We start from the raw sequence: 16,678 nt of genomic DNA, 5'->3' as shown, positions 1-16,678 counted from the left end.
AGGGGGCACCGGATCACGCCTTCTGTGTCAGGAGCACGGGATGCTCCTCAAGGCCACTTACCAGGCAGGAAAATTCAACAGCCTGGCTGACTGACTGAGCAGGGTCATGCAACCGCACGAGTGGCCCCTTAGCATGGGCATTACCCATGAGACCTTCTGAGCATAGGGCACTCCCTCGGTGGATCTCTTTGCCACTCAGTCCCATCACAAAGTCCCTTGGTTCTGCTCCAGGCCCACGACAGACTAGCATCAGATGCCTTCCTCCTTCATTGGGAGACGGGAGTGTTCTGTATGCGTATCTTCCCATTCCTCTTGTGGGGAAGACTTTGCTGAAACTCAAGCAAGACCGTGGGGCCATGATCTTGATTGCTCTCTACTGGCCCTATAAAAACAAAAAGTGAGGAGAGTGGACGAGGATTCCAATTAGTTTGTTTATTCACATAAAAAATAACGTGATTAACATTAAAAATGACCCGACACGGCCGTGTTTCGGCCTGAAGGCCTGCCTCAGGGGTCTTTAAAACCTCAGAGAGTATGGCTTGAGATATGTACTCCAAGGAAAATAATAAGAAGGAACTTTCTTGGGTCTCCTCTCTCTTTAAAAAAAATTTTTTTTTTTTTTAAAACGGAACAAACTTGTTATACTCCTCTCCAAAAGGATGTGTACAAATGTAGGATGCTACATAAAAACACGTCCTTTTGGAGAGGAGTATAACAAGTTTGTTCCGTTTAAAAAAAAATATAGAGAGAGGAAGTGACGTCACGAGATTAGATGGCTGCCTAAAACTCTTGCTCCTGCATTTCCCCGCTGAATAGAGCTATTTTCTGTGGTGCCCCATTACAAATCCAGTGCCAAATCGGGTGGACAAGGTTGGAATAGGCTGCTCCACATAATGAGCAAAATTACGACTTCGCAGACGCGGGAGGGAGAACGCCACTTGACAAGGCAGACGGCGAAAGGCCTGTCGCGCCATGCTTCCCCGGAGCTGCGGCACTCATCAGACTCTGACACCGCGTCTTCCCACGTGGATCGGCGAAGTTCGGCGCTTAAAAAGAAAAGTTACCCTAAAGATCTCGCGAAATGCCTTGAAGCAATACGCGAAGAAATTAAGGCATCCAGGGTGGAAATTCTGGAACACGTGGACTCCATCAGCATGGACCTAAGGGAGCTGGGAGGCCGCGTGGTGGCATTAGAAGAGAGAGCCGACGAACAAGCAGAGGCTAACGCGGCCATGGACGCACGCATCGGTCAGCTGGCTGACCAGGCTGAGGAGCTACAATATAAGCTGGATGATTTAGAAAATAGAGGGCGCAGACACAATTTGAGATTTCGGGGAGTACCTGAAAATGGCGGCGGCGAAGATATTCCAACTGTCGTGCGAACTCTCTGTGAGCACATCATGGGAGAGAGTTACACCCCTGGAGAGTTGGAGATAGATCGTGCACACAGGGCATTGGGTAAAACAATGGCAAACAGGCCTAGAGATATAATTGTGCGCTTTACATCTTTCACATTTAAGGAACGGGTCTGGCAGCGGGCTCGCCAGCTGACCACGCTAGAATATAAAGAAGCGCGGATTACAGTGTTTCAAGACCTTTCATTGTACACGCTGGCTCAAAGGAGGGCAATGAAACCAGTCCTGGAGATCCTAAATAAGGAAAAAATTGCATATCGCTGGAGCTTCCCTTTTGCTGTATGTTTTGAATTAAAAGGCAAGCAGCTCCGGCTTCGCCGGGTCTCAGAAGCATGGCAGATCTTACATGATGCAGGCCTGACCCCGACAGCTGCGCTGCCAACAGAGATAGCGCCTTCCACGAAAGCTCGCTTGCAGAAGTGGAAGCGTGTGGGTCAGAAGACTCAGAAATAAAGGAACTGAATTGGTTTGTACACTGGTAAACTCTGTTATAAGTATTGATGTCAGCATAATGGGATTTATCAAACTGTCTGGAAGTGGGAAAGTTTTCAAGTGGTATATGCTCCTATAAGGGGTGGGTGTGCCACAGATGAATAGCATCATGAGCTATAGATCTAAAGAGAGGGGAGCTGTGTTTTGTGAGGGAGGGGGAAGGGTGGCCAACCTGATCGGAGAGGTTTCTTTCTCTGATAACCCATTCGGTGCCTAAGGCACTGTCTGGTGGGGGGATGGAATTAGGTAGACCTGGTGGGAGTGGGGGAACTAGGAGGGCAGGGAAGGGGGGAGAACAATGGGAGGAGGGAGGGATGCGAATACGAAAGGGATCTTGGGGTAAGGTCATAGAAGGGGGGGATGGGGTGACTGAAAGGAACTTATGTATAGATTGTACTAAATGCTGGGTGACTGAAATGTTTTTACGCTTATATTGTGGTGCCAACTGGAATGTAAAGCTGCTGTCAATATCAAAGTTGCACGTTAATTACACCTTGAATAATGTGTGCTGAATTAAAAATATTATCTTATAATGTTAAAGGTTTGAATATGCCCCAAAAGAGGCAGAAGCTCTATAAAGAGCTACAACAGTTGAAGCCACATGTGGTTCTCCTGCAGGAGACACACCTCCGAAGCAAGCATGAAAAACTTCTCTCCTGCTCGGGATACCCTGGGGTCTATTGTGCTTCATCTGAGGCCTCCAAGAAAAGAGGGGTGGCTGTAATGTTTCACTCAGCAGTAGCGGTAAAGGTGCTACGAATAAAGAAAGACCCAGGAGGGCGGTTTATATTCTTACACGTCCAAATAGATCAGGTTGACTTAACGATAGCGTCTGTATATGCCCCCAACAGTGGGCAGGCAGAGTTCTTTACTAGGGTGAAGAATCTGTTAGCCTTATTTGTGCAGGGCCCTTTAATAATGGGGGGTGATTTTAATGCAGTCCTTAACCCAGGTTTGGATAGAACGGGGCCTATCAATACGGAGGGGAGAAGAGAGGCTCTAGCTCTGGAATCATTGGCACATTCCCTAGGTACACTAGATCTATGGAGATTGACACATGTGGCGGACAGAGACTATACATATCACTCCCCAGTGCACAATTCTTATTCTCGTATTGACCATATCTTTGTAGATGTCTCGCTGGTAGAGCAAGGTCCAACAGCTGGAATAGGCAACATAACGATCTCTGACCACGCACCTGTATGGGTCACCTTGCCGAATATAAAATTGGAAATAAAGGATAGGAGATGGACACTGAACACGAGCTTGTTGCTAGAACAGGAGGTGGAAGACGGCTATAGAAAGTTGTTGAAGGAATACTTAGAGTTCAACCTTAATTCAGGCCCATCCTTAGCTATTGTGTGGGATGCAATGAAGGCGGTCTCAAGGGGTTATTTTTTAAAACTAGCAAGCACACGCTCGCGGGCACGTAAACTCCAAATAGCGAGATGTATGGACCGGATACAGGAGCTGGAGGGCCAACACAAAGTTAATAAATCACCTCACATATTGACCCAACTGCGTGGAGAGCGGATGAAGCTAGACTCCATCTATACAGAGCAGCTTAACATGGGCCGAGAGAGGTTAAGGGCTGGAGTATACGAATTTGCTAACAAGGCTGGCCGGCTCCTGGCTATTAAATTAAAGAGGCAAAAAGTTGATCGTACAGTAAAGCAGATACGTGATGGCACAGGTTCCACAATATATAAATCAGACCTTATTCGTAAACGCTTTAGGGAATTTTATCAAACATTGTATACACAAGAGATCGCACCCCCCTCGGAATCTATCGATACCTACTTGGCTGATAGTGAGATTTCAAGCCTAACACTCCAACACCGAGAATTGTTAGATAAACCCATTACTCCACTTGAGGTGCAGGAGGCAATGCGCGGCCTGCCCTCCTGTAAGTCGCCTGGATTGGATGGGCTTCCGAATGAATTCTATAAGAAATTTGCAATAGAACTGGCCCCACTTCTCGCGGACCTGTTCAATCAGGTGGGAAGGGGGGGGAAGTTGCCCACCTCAATGATGGAGGCATGGATTGCGGTATTGCCTAAGCCAGATAAAGATCCGGTTGACTGTGGTTCTTACAGACCTATTTCAATTTTGAACTCAGATGTTAAAATACTGGCTAAAGTATTGACAAACAGACTGGCACCATTGATGCCGACACTCATACATCCCGACCAGGTTGGGTTTGTGTCACACCGTAAAGCCACAGATAAACATCAGGCGTACCCTGGACCTTATATACTTAGCAAAAAATACTAAACGGCCTCTGTGTCTACTTAGCTTGGACGCAGAAAAAGCTTTTGATAGGGTCCATTGGCCCTTTATGTATAAAGTTCTGGAGGCCATGAGGTTTGGAGCCCAATTCAGGAAATGGATCCAGGCACTATATGATTCTCCTCAAGCGTGTGTCCGGGTCAATGGGAGTAATTCAGATCTGTTTGGACTCCAAAGGGGAACTAGGCAGGGATGCCCGTTGTCACCCCTTTTATTTGCAATGGTTATGGAGCCGTTTGCTTCAAAACTAAGGTCAGATCCGGGAGTGTATGGGGCCCGAGTAGCGGATAGAACACATAAGGCAGCTCTTTTCGCTGATGATATTTTATTATATGTCACTCGCCCTGTGCCCACTTTCTCTAATCTTTTGGGTCTTATAGAGGAATATTCAGCAGTTTCTGGTTTCAAAGTCAATATGACAAAGTCGGAGGCTTTGAATGTTTCACTTCCAGAGGACATAGTAGAGACCTTGAAGGCACAACATCAGTTCCGGTGGGCTACAAAACACATTGTATATTAATGAGAGCCTTGAATCAAATAGATTGAAAATTCTGCAGGAAGCAAAACACTCCTTGGAATCACTGTGGATTGAAATTCCATGTGCAAAGGGGAAAAGGATAGTGATAGGAGTGTACTACCGTCCGCCTGGCCAGGACGAACAGACGGATGCGGAAATGTTAAAGGAAATCAGGGACGCGAACAAACTGGGCAACACAATAATAATGGGGGATTTCAATTACCCGCATATAGACTGGGGTAATGTAACATCTGTACACGCAAGGGACATAAGATTTCTTGATGAAATCAAGGACAGCTTCATGGAACAGCTAGTTCAGGAGCCGACAAGAGAAGGAAAAATACTAGACTTAGTCCTTAGTGGTGCTCATGATCTAGTGCAGGGGGTAACGATACGAGGGCCGCTTGATAACAGTGATCATAATATGATCGGTTTTGATATTGGCATTGAAGGAAGTGAAACTAGGAAATCAAGTACGCTAGCGTTTAACTATAGAAAAGGTGATTACGACAAAATGAGAAAAAATGGTGAAAAAAAGACTGAAAGGAGCAGCTCGCAGAGTAAAAAACTTGCATCAGGCGTGGATGCTGTTTAAAAACACCATCCTGGAGGTTCAGGACAAATATATTCCACGTATTAGAAAAAAGGGAAAAAAGACTAAACGTCAGCCGGCGTGGCTAAACAGTAAGATAAAGGAAATCATTAGAGCCAAAAAACAATCCTTCAGAAAGTGGAGAAGAGAACCAACTGAAAGTAACAGGATAGATCATAAGGAATGCCAAGCCAAATGCAAAGCGGAGATAAGGAGGGCAAAAAAGGACTTTGAGAAGAAATTAGCGTTGGAAGCAAAAATACATAGTAAAAACTTTTTTAGATACATTAAAAGCAGGAAACCGGCCAAAGAGTCGGTTGGGCCGCTGGACGAAAATGGTGTTAAAGGGGCGATCAAGGAGGACAAAGCCGTAGCGGAGAAATTAAATGAATTCTTTGCTTCGGTCTTCACCGAGGAGGATTTGGGGGGGACACCGGTGCCGGAAAGAATATTTGAAGCGGGGGAGTCGGAGAAACTAAACAAATTCTCTGTAACCTTGGAGGATGTAATGGGTCAGTTCAGCAAGCTGAAGAGTAGTAAATCACCGGGACCTGATGGTATTCATCCCAGAGTATTAATAGAACTAAAAAATGAACTTGCGGAGCTACTGTTAGAAATATGCAATCTGTCCCTAAAATCGAGTGTAATACCGGAAGACTGGAGGGTAGCCAATGTTACTCCGATTTTTAAGAAAGGTTCCAGAGGAGATCCGGGAAATTATAGACCGGTGAGTCTGACGTCGGTGCCGGGCAAGATGGTGGAGGCTATTATTAAGAATAAAATTGCAGAGCATATACAAAAACATGGACTGATGAGACAAAGTCAGCACGGATTTAGTGAAGGGAAGTCTTGCCTCACCAATCTAATGCATTTTTTTTGAGGGGGTAAGCAAACATGTGGACAATGGGGAGCCGGTTGATATTGTATATCTGGATTTTCAGAAGGCGTTTGACAAAGTGCCGCACGAAAGACTCCTGAAGAAATTGCAGAGTCATGGAATCGGAGGTAGGGTATTATTATGGATTAAGAACTGGTTGAAAGATAGGAAGCAGAGAGTAGGATTGCGTGGCCAGTATTCTCAGTGGAGGAGGGTAGTTAGTGGGGTCCCGCAGGGGTCTGTGCTGGGTCCGTTGCTTTTTAATGTATTTATAAATGACCTAGAGATGGGAATAACTAGTGAGGTAATTAAATTCGCCGATGACACAAAATTATTCAGGGTCGTCAAGTCGCAGGAGGAATGTGAACGATTACAGGAGGACCTTGCGAGACTGGGAGAATGGGCGTGCAAGTGGCAGATGAAGTTCAATGTTGACAAGTGCAAAGTGATGCATGTGGGTAAGAGGAACCCGAATTATAGCTACGTCTTGCAAGGTTCCGCGTTAGGAGTTACGGATCAAGAAAGGGATCTGGGTGTCGTCGTCGATGATACGCTGAAACCTTCTGCTCAGTGTGCTGCTGCGGCTAGGAAAGCGAATAGAATGTTGGGTGTTATTAAGAAGGGTATGGAGTCCAGGTGTGCGGATGTTATAATGCCGTTGTATCGCTCCATGGTGCGACCGCACCTGGAGTATTGTGTTCAGTACTGGTCTCCGTATCTCAAAAAAGATATAGTAGAATTGGAAAAGGTACAGCGAAGGGCGACGAAAATGATAGTGGGGATGGGACTACTTTCCTATGAAGAGAGGCTGAGAAGGCTAGGGCTTTTCAGCTTGGAGAAGAGACGGCTGAGGGGAGATATGATAGAAGTGTATAAAATAATGAGTGGAATGGATCGGGTGGATGTGAAGCGACTGTTCACGCTATCCAAAAATACTAGGACTAGAGGGCATGAGTTGAAGCTACAGTGTGGTAAATTTAAAACGAATCGGAGAAAATTTTCTTCACCCAACGTGTAATTAGACTCTGGAATTCATTGCCGGAGAACGTGGTACGGGCGGTTAGCTTGACGGAGTTTAAAAAGGGGTTAGATAGATTCCTAAAGGACAAGTCCATAGACCGCTATTAAATGGACTGGAAAAATTCCTCATTTTAGGTATAACTTGTCTGGAATGTTTTTACGTTTGGGGAGCGTGCCAGGTGCCCTTGACCTGGATTGGCCACTGTCGGTGACAGGATGCTGGGCTAGATGGACCTTTGGTCTTTCCCAGTATGGCACTACTTATGTACTTATGTACATTAAATACCTGGGGGTAAATATTACTTCCAATCTATCTGAACTAACCGAGGCCAACTATAAAGGGCTGACCCGCACCATCAAGCTAGACCTAGAGCGTTGGGGAGATCAGGAGGTTTCGTGGTTCGGACGGATAGCCATTGTTAAGATGAACGTGTTACCCCGTCTGTTATATCTATTTCAAGCGCTACCTGTAATGCTGCCCAGGCGACTCCTTGCATCCATGCAAGATTCTATTATGCGATTCGTCTGGGCGGGTAAACGTCCGCGTTTAGCACGCCAGTTACTCTATCAGGTTAGGAGAAAGGGAGGATTGGGTGTCCCGAATCTTCTGTGGTATTACAGGGCCGCTCAGGGGAAAGCTGCGATTGAATGGTATCAAAATTACCCTGATAGACAATGGGTGCATATTGAACAACATTCCTTGGGGACGAGGCCCTTAGGATCGCTTATGTGGCTTCCTAAGCCTTTCAGAGTGCTGAGGGAGGGTATGTGTCCGTCCATATGTGTCACTCTCCACTATTGGGATAGCATGTTTCCAAAAGGGCGTTGTATACTAACACGTATGGCCCCTATAGCATTTAATCCCATGTTTTTACCTGGGAACGAAACGGGGGCTTTTCAGCGGTGGCATATGGAGGGCCTGAGCAATTGGGGTCAGATGTTTGAGGAGGATTCTCTGATCCTGTTTGAGACTCTGAAGACCAAGTACTTCATAGAGGATGGGGATGAATTTGCCTATTGTCAATTAGCCCATTTCCTTAAAACCGAGGCTGTACGTAAGGTCATAAAAAGGGAACGGCTGTGCCTAGAAGACATATGTGAGAAATTTGCCTTCTCACGGGGATTGATCAGTCGATTATATCACAGTATTGCTGCACAAGTATCTAGCTATACTCTACATAGGAAGAGTTGGGAGAAAGAGACTGGAATGGCCCTGGGGGAGACTGAGTGGGAGAGAATAGAGAGACATGTGGCCGGAGTGTATAGCCATGTCCCATTTAAAGAAAATGCAATGAAAGTATTATACAGATGGTACCTCACTCCGGATCGCCTTCAGCGCATATTTCCGGATTCTTCCGGACTGTGCTGGAGGGGATGCGGACAAAGAGGGAATATGGGCCATGTGTGGTGGAGATGTGTAAAAGTTCGGGCATTTTGGAAGTCAGTTCATGCTCGGTTACAGCAGTGGGTGGGATGTTCCATTCCGTGGACTCCTGAGCTCTTTCTCTTCTCAGTAAAACCTCCAGGCCTAAAGAAGCCCCAACAAATCTTGGTGCAACAGGCTCTGGGGGCTGCTAGAGTCACCATAGCTTCCCATTGGAAACAGATAGGGGTCCCGCCAATCAAAAAATGGCATAACAAATTGAGCTATGTGTGTGAGATGGAGAGGTTGATAGCTGTAAGAAAACGCCAGATGAATAAATGGCAATCGATATGGAAACATTTTTCTGATCACTATGCAAACTCTGTAGTGTGATGTTATAATGATAGCAGCCTGTACAGTTACATCGCTAAATTAAATGGGAGGGAGGGAAGGGGGAAAGGGGGAAGGGGGGGGGGGCGGGTAGGACACAGGTGGGATAATTAGCAAATATTGAAAAGTTTAAGAAAAATTTTTGAAGTCTACTGAGGTTTGGAGTTGAATGTTACAGTTGTATACGAAAAGTGTACTGGCTTTACCTATGTTTATGTAAGATTTGTGGACAGGTGCATCATTCTTATTGTATCAAAGCAAATCTGTATTTTGAATTGCATAATAAAGACTTCTTACAAATAAAAAAAATATATATATATATTTTTTTTTTTTTAAAAAGAGAGGAGACCCAAGAAAGTTCCTTCTTATTATTTTCCTTGGAGTACATATCTCAAGCCATACTCTCTGAGGTTTTAAAGACCCCTGAGGCAGGCCTTCGGGCCAAAACACTGCCGTGTCGGGTCATTTTTAATGTTAATCACGTTATTTTTTTATGTGAATAAACAAACTAATTGGTATCCTCGTCCACTCTCCTCACTTTTTGTTTTTATATCTCAAGGTTCCGTGAGGATTTTACCTCCTTTTTGTTTTATCTCTACTGGCCCTGGCAGATCTAATTCCTTCTTCTGTAGTTATCCTCCGAAGAACCATGGAGTGTTTTCCAACCCTCATCTCTTCTACATCCCAACCTCCGGTCTCTGGCCCTCACAGCTTAGATGTTAAAAGCTTAGAATTTGCTTCCTTGCATCTTCCTGAGGGTGAATTCAGGGGCTCGCTGGCTTCCAGAAAAGACTCCACTAAGAGGTGTTACTCTTTCAAATGGAGGAGGCTTGCTATCTGGTGATCCTATTTGCTGCTATATACAGACCCTGCTTGAATACATTCTGCACCTCTCCAAGTTGGTTCACATTAGTGCAATTAGTGCTCATCAATATGTAGAGGGTACAGCCATCTCTGGACAGCCTCTAGCTCTTCTCTTCATGTGTTGCAAGCAGGACTATCAGTGCACACCTTCATTAGTTACTGTTTTGGTACTTCCCACAAGTCTAGACGTCTGGAGGGATGAAGGAGAAAAATGTTTCCCTCATCTCCCTCCGAGTCCAGAACCCAACCTTTTGGGATCTGCATCATGCAGGCCTGTGTGTAGGTCTGGGTTGTTGCATATGTGCGTAGTGTATAGGAGAAGAGTTGCTTGATAGAAAATCTTTTTTTTGCTATTCAACCTGGTTTGCATCTGTGGGACAAATTAAGGTTTGATTTCCTGTGGTTTCATTGCTCTCTTGTTCCTTTCATGGGGAGGTGTTCCTGATAGTCTGCTTTGTTAAAGAAATACTTGCTGGCTGTGGGCTACACAGGTCCTTATGTAGAGCAAGCTAGTGGTTTTCAGTCTCCATCTGCTGATAAGAGTGTAAATCCACACATCTGGACTGGACAGGTCTGGTCTGGAGGGATTCAATGAAAGAATATCCTAGATAATAATTCTCACCTCCAACGTTCCATGCTTGGGACCGTGGCTTCCTGGCTGCAAGTAGTCTGCGAGGCAGACACGCACGGACGTCACTGACGTCAACACAGCTGATTCCAAGGCAAGGGGAGGAGTAGGGAAACACGCGCAGCGTGTTTCTCTACTCCTCCTACTGCCTCGGAATCAGCTGTCACCCACCTCCTCCCGCGAACCTGTCGATCCCCCCGCCGGAACGCCAAAAACTGCCGCCGCCGTTGTTGTGCTACCTTCCCTTCCCGTAGGTTGTTCAATCATCTTCTTAGAAAGTTTAACACCGTGCGTCTGACGTCAGAAGCATGGAGTTAAACTTTCTAAGAAGATGATTGAACAACCTATGGGAAGGGAAGGTAGCACAACAACGGTGGCGGCAGTTTTCGGCGTTCCGGCGGGGGGGGGGATAGGTTTGCGGGAGGGGGTGGGTTCGAGGGGGCCGTAGCACGGGGGGGGGGGGGGGGGGAAATTGCCTGCCTAAGGCCCGTTTCCTTGCCTACAGAAACGGGCCTTTTTTACTAGTTAGTATATAAGATCTAATTTTTTCTTTATTTCTGCCCAACAAGTTAGTGAACTTTTGCAGTTCCATCCTAATGCTTGAAGGGTGTATAATGGACTAAACTCCTCCCTAAATGTCTCCAAATTTTCATTTAAATTAGTCCCATAAATAATTACTTCAACAATCGTATGGTACTTGCTGCTGAATACACTTCTAAGTCTTGGGGAAGTTCACAAGCATCTGAAGTCTTTTCCACCATTAAACCATCACAGTTTGACAATTAATTTATTGCAGACACATTACTTGCCAACTATTTAAATTAGTCCATAATTTTTACCTTTCTTTCCTGAACAATGTTCGGCAGCTCTACACCTTCAATATTTGTGCCCTCTTGTGCTATCTGGACAAAACAAACAAAAAAAAAAAACATAGGGTATCTTCTTAGCAGTTCTTGCCTATGACATCAACAGAATTGGTACTCCTGTCTCCAAATGGATGCAGTCCAATATCCAACAGGAAAGCAGTGTGTTTCTTCTTCCTTGGATGATTAGTTTCTAAAGTTTTGTGTAATAAAATAGGGAAAATATTTTGTATAAAACGTTATTTTTCATAGTTGTTCTTAGAATAGAGCACATTGAAATAAATACTTTTCAGGCTGTAACAGGAAAAACAGGCAGAGAAATAGCATCTAACTCGGTGGGCAGAGTTGATTTTAGAAATGGTCGACATTCAGTGCAAATTTTTTCCTTTCAAGTTTGTGATACTCTTGGATGTGTTCATTCTAACTGACACATGGATGTGTTTGTTTTTAGGAAGCACCCTTGAAAACAAGGCCAGTGCAAATAACGCTCAAAGATATTCTGAATGTGAAGCTAAAAAAGACAAATACAGATAAAGCAAAGGTAATGTCATTTTTAAATTGGTGGATTCCTATTTGGGGCTAGAAACAAAACTACAGAACACTAGATTATACAATGAATTTGTAGAAATCTTTTGACCTTTTTCTATAGGACAAACTTGAGTTTTTGGGCTGTTTATATTTGCAGATGTTAATTTATTTTTCCAGTAAAGTAGCAGGAACAGGGAAGAATGCCTATATATCAAGCGGTGCCCTCTTGAAAGCACATCAGTGATGTTAGGAAACGGAGATACTTTTGGATAGGCCAACAGGACTGGATCAAAAACTTTCTCTTGCTCGATTATGAATAATTAAAGATCAGACCCTACTCTAATCCTAAAGGTTTGACAGTGGTTTATAGCCCGGTGAAAAATGCATTACAGTAGCCAAGTCTGGCTGGCTAAGAAATAATTGAACAGACCGCAGATTAATTGGAACATCTCAACAAGATTGGAGGGTTTAAAAGTAAAGAATGTAATATTTCTTTGCTTTTTTGTTTTGTACTGGTTAACAGTAGGATTCCATATCTAATTTTTCAGATACTTTTGTTGTACTAAAATTGGGCAAGATACATTTTATGTGTTATTCCTTAAGATCTCTTCTGCCATCGCAGATGGAGATGTATGTCATCAAGATCTGTGAGATATGCTTAGAAAGCACCACAGCAAAAGTACTCTGTTACTCCACAATAATGGCGCAGCCTCCCTTTTGACACTAGGCCAACGAACAAGTTAGTTCTGGTTATCTTATGCAGCTATAGCTCAGGGGAAAAGTTTGAGTTAATCCATACTGGATTTATATGCCAAAGACAGGAAAAGTTGGCAATTGATATTTAATTCATTATAGATTTTCTTCATGGATCTGAATGTCTTATTGTCCAGATTATAAATCCTGAATTATTATATACACTGCTTTTTGCAATTGCATAGACCTTTTTTATGATTCACAAGCCGTAAAGCCCGTTAAAACTGGCGACATATTTGTTGTGAAAAGTGTAATGAAATATGTGTGTGTGTCTGTCTGAAAGAGAGAGTGTGAGAGACAGTTCAGAGAGAGTCAGAGAATGAGAGTGTGTATATGTGTGTGTGTGTGTGTCCTCACAGCACTGCAGCCTACAGCTGGCACAAAAAAAAAACCCAAGGGGGGCCCTTTTAAAGTTGTGCTCTATCTGTCAAACACAGGGGCTGGAGGTCCATGTGACCACCAGGCCCTGACTATCCCTGCCCCAAGCAATGGGGGCTGGAGGTCCGCCCGACCATCCTGCCCCCCCAGGTTCAGGGAGGGCTGGAGATCCGGTGGCTTACAGAATGTGCATTTACAAACTTTTTAATCTTAAATGATGGAATTCTTATTCTCCGTGTTTTTTTTTTCATTTATTACATTACTTTTTCCCATTCAAATTTGTTGCCTGTAGACAAAGTACAAACCATTGGACTCGGAGTAGTAATAAAAATAAAAGTATGTAAGACTGCTCTTTACAAATATAATTGTACAGAACACAATTACAATGTAATTTGTGTATCATTTTATTGAAACTTTTGTTGCTTGGCATTTTAGCCTCAGTTCAGTATGATTTCATAGGCATCTCTAATAAATTTAAATGTGTTGCAGTCCCTTATCGTCCCACCAGACCAGTCCAGACACTCGGGTTTGTGCAGTCTTTCCAGCAGGCAGAGAAATGAGAACTAAAGAGCTATTATATATTCACTTAAGAACCCTATGCAAACCCATTAGCCAGTTGCTGTTCCCCATTCCACCTCTCGTGGGCTGGTAGGACTTTTATTTCCAATTTCCTTTGTCAGCCATGTTTAACTAAAAAAAAAAAAATGAAGGCAGTAGCAGCCTAGAGGGGTTTTCTGGCCACCCTAAAATATAAATAAATACATAAGGTCCTAGGTGTTATATCCCTATTTAGCGGTATAGGATTTAATCAGAGCTTCTGCAAAAAATATAGTTGCTTAGTGTGATCTCTGCTCAAAGATTTGTCTGCAGACACTTTAAAACATGTCTCAGTAAATTACCCTTTAAGAGGTGTGGTTTTTGGTGAGGATTTAGAAAACTTGGTTAATCCTTTCAAGGTTCTTAGGCTTCCAGAAGATCATCCCAAACCACCTTTTAGAGGCATTTTAGCTCAAGGCCACTTTAGAGAGTCCAGGAGATATAGGTCTGGGAAGAGTGAGTTCAAATCAGCACAGTAGATTGCCTTTCGGAGGTCCGGAGATAGCTATATAGAAGGCTGAGATTTCTCTGCAGGAACACTGGGGACTGCCAAGAGTTCACAGTGAAGGTTTGACAGGCCATCTGTTTGGTGCCTTCTGTAGAAGATCTACTAAAGTAATTTTTACCAGAGGTGGGCCTAGATAACCACAGATTTTTGGTTACTAGAAGTTATTCAGACAGTTGTGCTCTGGAGTTTTCTTGGCCTCTTTCCATGGTATTTCTGGAATCGCTCTGTTCCTCACCTAAAAATGACAGCAGTCCGACAAACCTTTTTCAGGTTACTCCGTTTTTTTTAGAAATGGTGGTTCCATTTCCACCTGCTGAAGAGCGAACAGGACATTAATCAATTTATTTTGAAGTTTCAAAAGAAAGAAGATACCCTCTGATTCTCCATCTCGAAAGGTGGTCATAAAATTTCTCGGGGTTTCAAGTTTTCAAATGGAAACTTTAAGATCAGTGATTTGTGGCAGTGCAGCAAGGAGTTTCTTACAACTTTAGATTTAACAAAAGTTTACTTATTGATTCCCATAAGGAAGTCTCATCAAGGTTACCTGAGGTTCACAATCTAGGGACAGCATTTCCAGTTTTGTGCGCTACCTTTCGGACTAGCCACAGTACCGTGTATGTTTACAAAGGTGATGATGCTGATGGCAGTCACCTTATGCAAAGAGGGAATTTTGGTCTGCCCTTATTTAGACCTCTTGCTAATAAGAGTGAAGTTGTTCCAGAGACGTGAAACATTCACAAAGAATGTGGTGCACTTCTTACAAGAGTTGGATAGGCTGTCAGTTTCTATGAGACAACCTTACCCCACCCCCAAGGCTAGATTATATGGGGGAAAAGTTCAAAACTCTCCAAAGCGGTGCTTCTTCCTGCAGTGAGAAGGAAAAAAACTACAATCTCCGATGTGAAACACTTTTGCACTACCTTCAAGTGTTGGGATTGATGGCTGTGACTTTAGAGTTAGCACTGTGGGCCAGGATGCACATTAGAACTTTGCCAAGGTCTGTTCTCTCTCAGTGGTCTCCAGAGTCAAGAATTCCACCTTGTATTACCGGTAGCACTACAGGTCACAGTCTGCACTGTGGGTTATGTAGCAACAATTTGTCCAAAGGAAAGAGTTTGGAAACCCTGAATTGGATCCTTGTAATAATGGATGCACGTCTCAGAGGCTGGGGGATACATTGCCTTGACAAATGGGAACAAGGTCAATTTGGTCCTCATTGAACCATCTGGGTGATTTGCTTAGCTCTCCTGGATTTTTGCCAGCTACTTCAAAACAAAGTTGTAAGGATTCTGTCCAACACAATGGCAGTAGTGTCAACAAACAGAGGAACAAGAAGTCTGCGGGTAGTAGAAAAGATGCAGATGATGGATTGGACGGAGGAGAAGCTAGAAATATCTTGACTGTATATGTGGCCGGAACCCAAAATATCTAGGTGGATTACTTCCAGCAGGAATTTCGGTGTATTCAGGAGAATGGAGTTTAGCAGAGGATAACAGTGCTATACTATGGGGAGTTATCTGATCGTGGATCTGATGGCAACAGGCCAGAATGCGAAGGTTACATTCTTTCAGTTAGGGAGAGGATTGGAAGGCAAAGAATAGATGCCTTAATGTAACCATGGCGCGACTGGGTCTTCTGTATGTATTTCCGCTGCAGCCGCTCATAGGCAGTCATTTAAATGATAGAGAAGCATTGGGGACTTTTAGTGTTGATTGCTCCAAAGTGGCTAAGATGATCCTGGTCTTAAGGATGATACCTTTTTCTTGTACCCATTTATTTGGCAAGGCGAATCTAGAATTAAAGGCTTGTCCTGTAGAGAGCCTTTTTGGGTCTTTAGCAAGAAAAAAGTGGTGCTTTAAGCTGGTTCCATCTAAAGGCTGACCAAAACTGAATCCGCAGCCAAATATGTCTCTGGGTTTCTGTCAGAATCAAAACAGAAGACAGCACCTCGCAGGTCCTCCTGGGCCAGCTGCTGCCATTGCCACACCTCTCCCACCCTGGAATAGGGCCACCTACCCTCCCTAGACATACCTTTGCTTTAAATGACCTGGTGGTCTATTGGTTTCTTCTTGGGAAAGAGCAATCCCCAGTCACTCTTACCCCTACTTCCTCGCAAGTCCCTCGATGGCCCTTTTTGGACTGGAAGCAGCATAAGCAGGAGTGTACTGCTTACAGTCCCAAGATAAGTATATAAGTAATGCCACACTGGGAAAAGACCAAGGGTCCATCAAGCCTAGTATCCTGTCCACGACATCGGCCAATCCAGGCCAAGGGCACCTGGCGAGCTTCCCAAACGTACAAACATTCTATACATGTTATTCCTGGAATTGTGGATTTTTCCCAAGTCCATTTAGTAATGGTTTATGGACTTGTCCTTTAGGAAACCGTCTAACCCCTTTTTAAACTCTGCCAAGCTAACCGCCTTCACCACGTTCACCGGCATCGAATTCCAGAGTTTAATTATGCGTTGGGTGAAGAAAATTTTGCTCTGATTTGTTTTAAATTTACTACACTGTAGTTTCATCGCATGCCCCCTAGTCCTAGTATTTTTGGAAAGCGTGAACAAACGCTTCACATCCACCTGTTCCACTCCACTCATTATTT

The 16,678-nt window shown here is 44.0% G+C and overlaps 1 protein-coding gene across 4 annotated transcripts in view; it reads left to right on the top strand.

The window, feature by feature from the left end:
* PRR11 (proline rich 11) overlaps window positions 1-16,678 on the top strand; it is a 50,741-nt gene that overhangs the window by 22,589 nt on the left and 11,474 nt on the right. For all 4 annotated transcript variants that reach the window (XM_030222592.1, XM_030222593.1, XM_030222591.1 and 1 more), the window contains one exon: window positions 11,762-11,851. In XM_030222592.1, the coding sequence (XP_030078452.1) occupies window positions 11,762-11,851 (90 nt within the window). The remainder of the gene's footprint in view (window positions 1-11,761; window positions 11,852-16,678) is intronic.

The sequence above is a fragment of the Microcaecilia unicolor genome, chromosome 13 (genome assembly GCF_901765095.1).
Source record: "Microcaecilia unicolor chromosome 13, aMicUni1.1, whole genome shotgun sequence".
In the NCBI taxonomy this organism is placed as follows: domain Eukaryota; kingdom Metazoa; phylum Chordata; class Amphibia; order Gymnophiona; family Siphonopidae; genus Microcaecilia; species Microcaecilia unicolor.
This window is presented reverse-complemented; position numbering and strand designations above follow the sequence as displayed.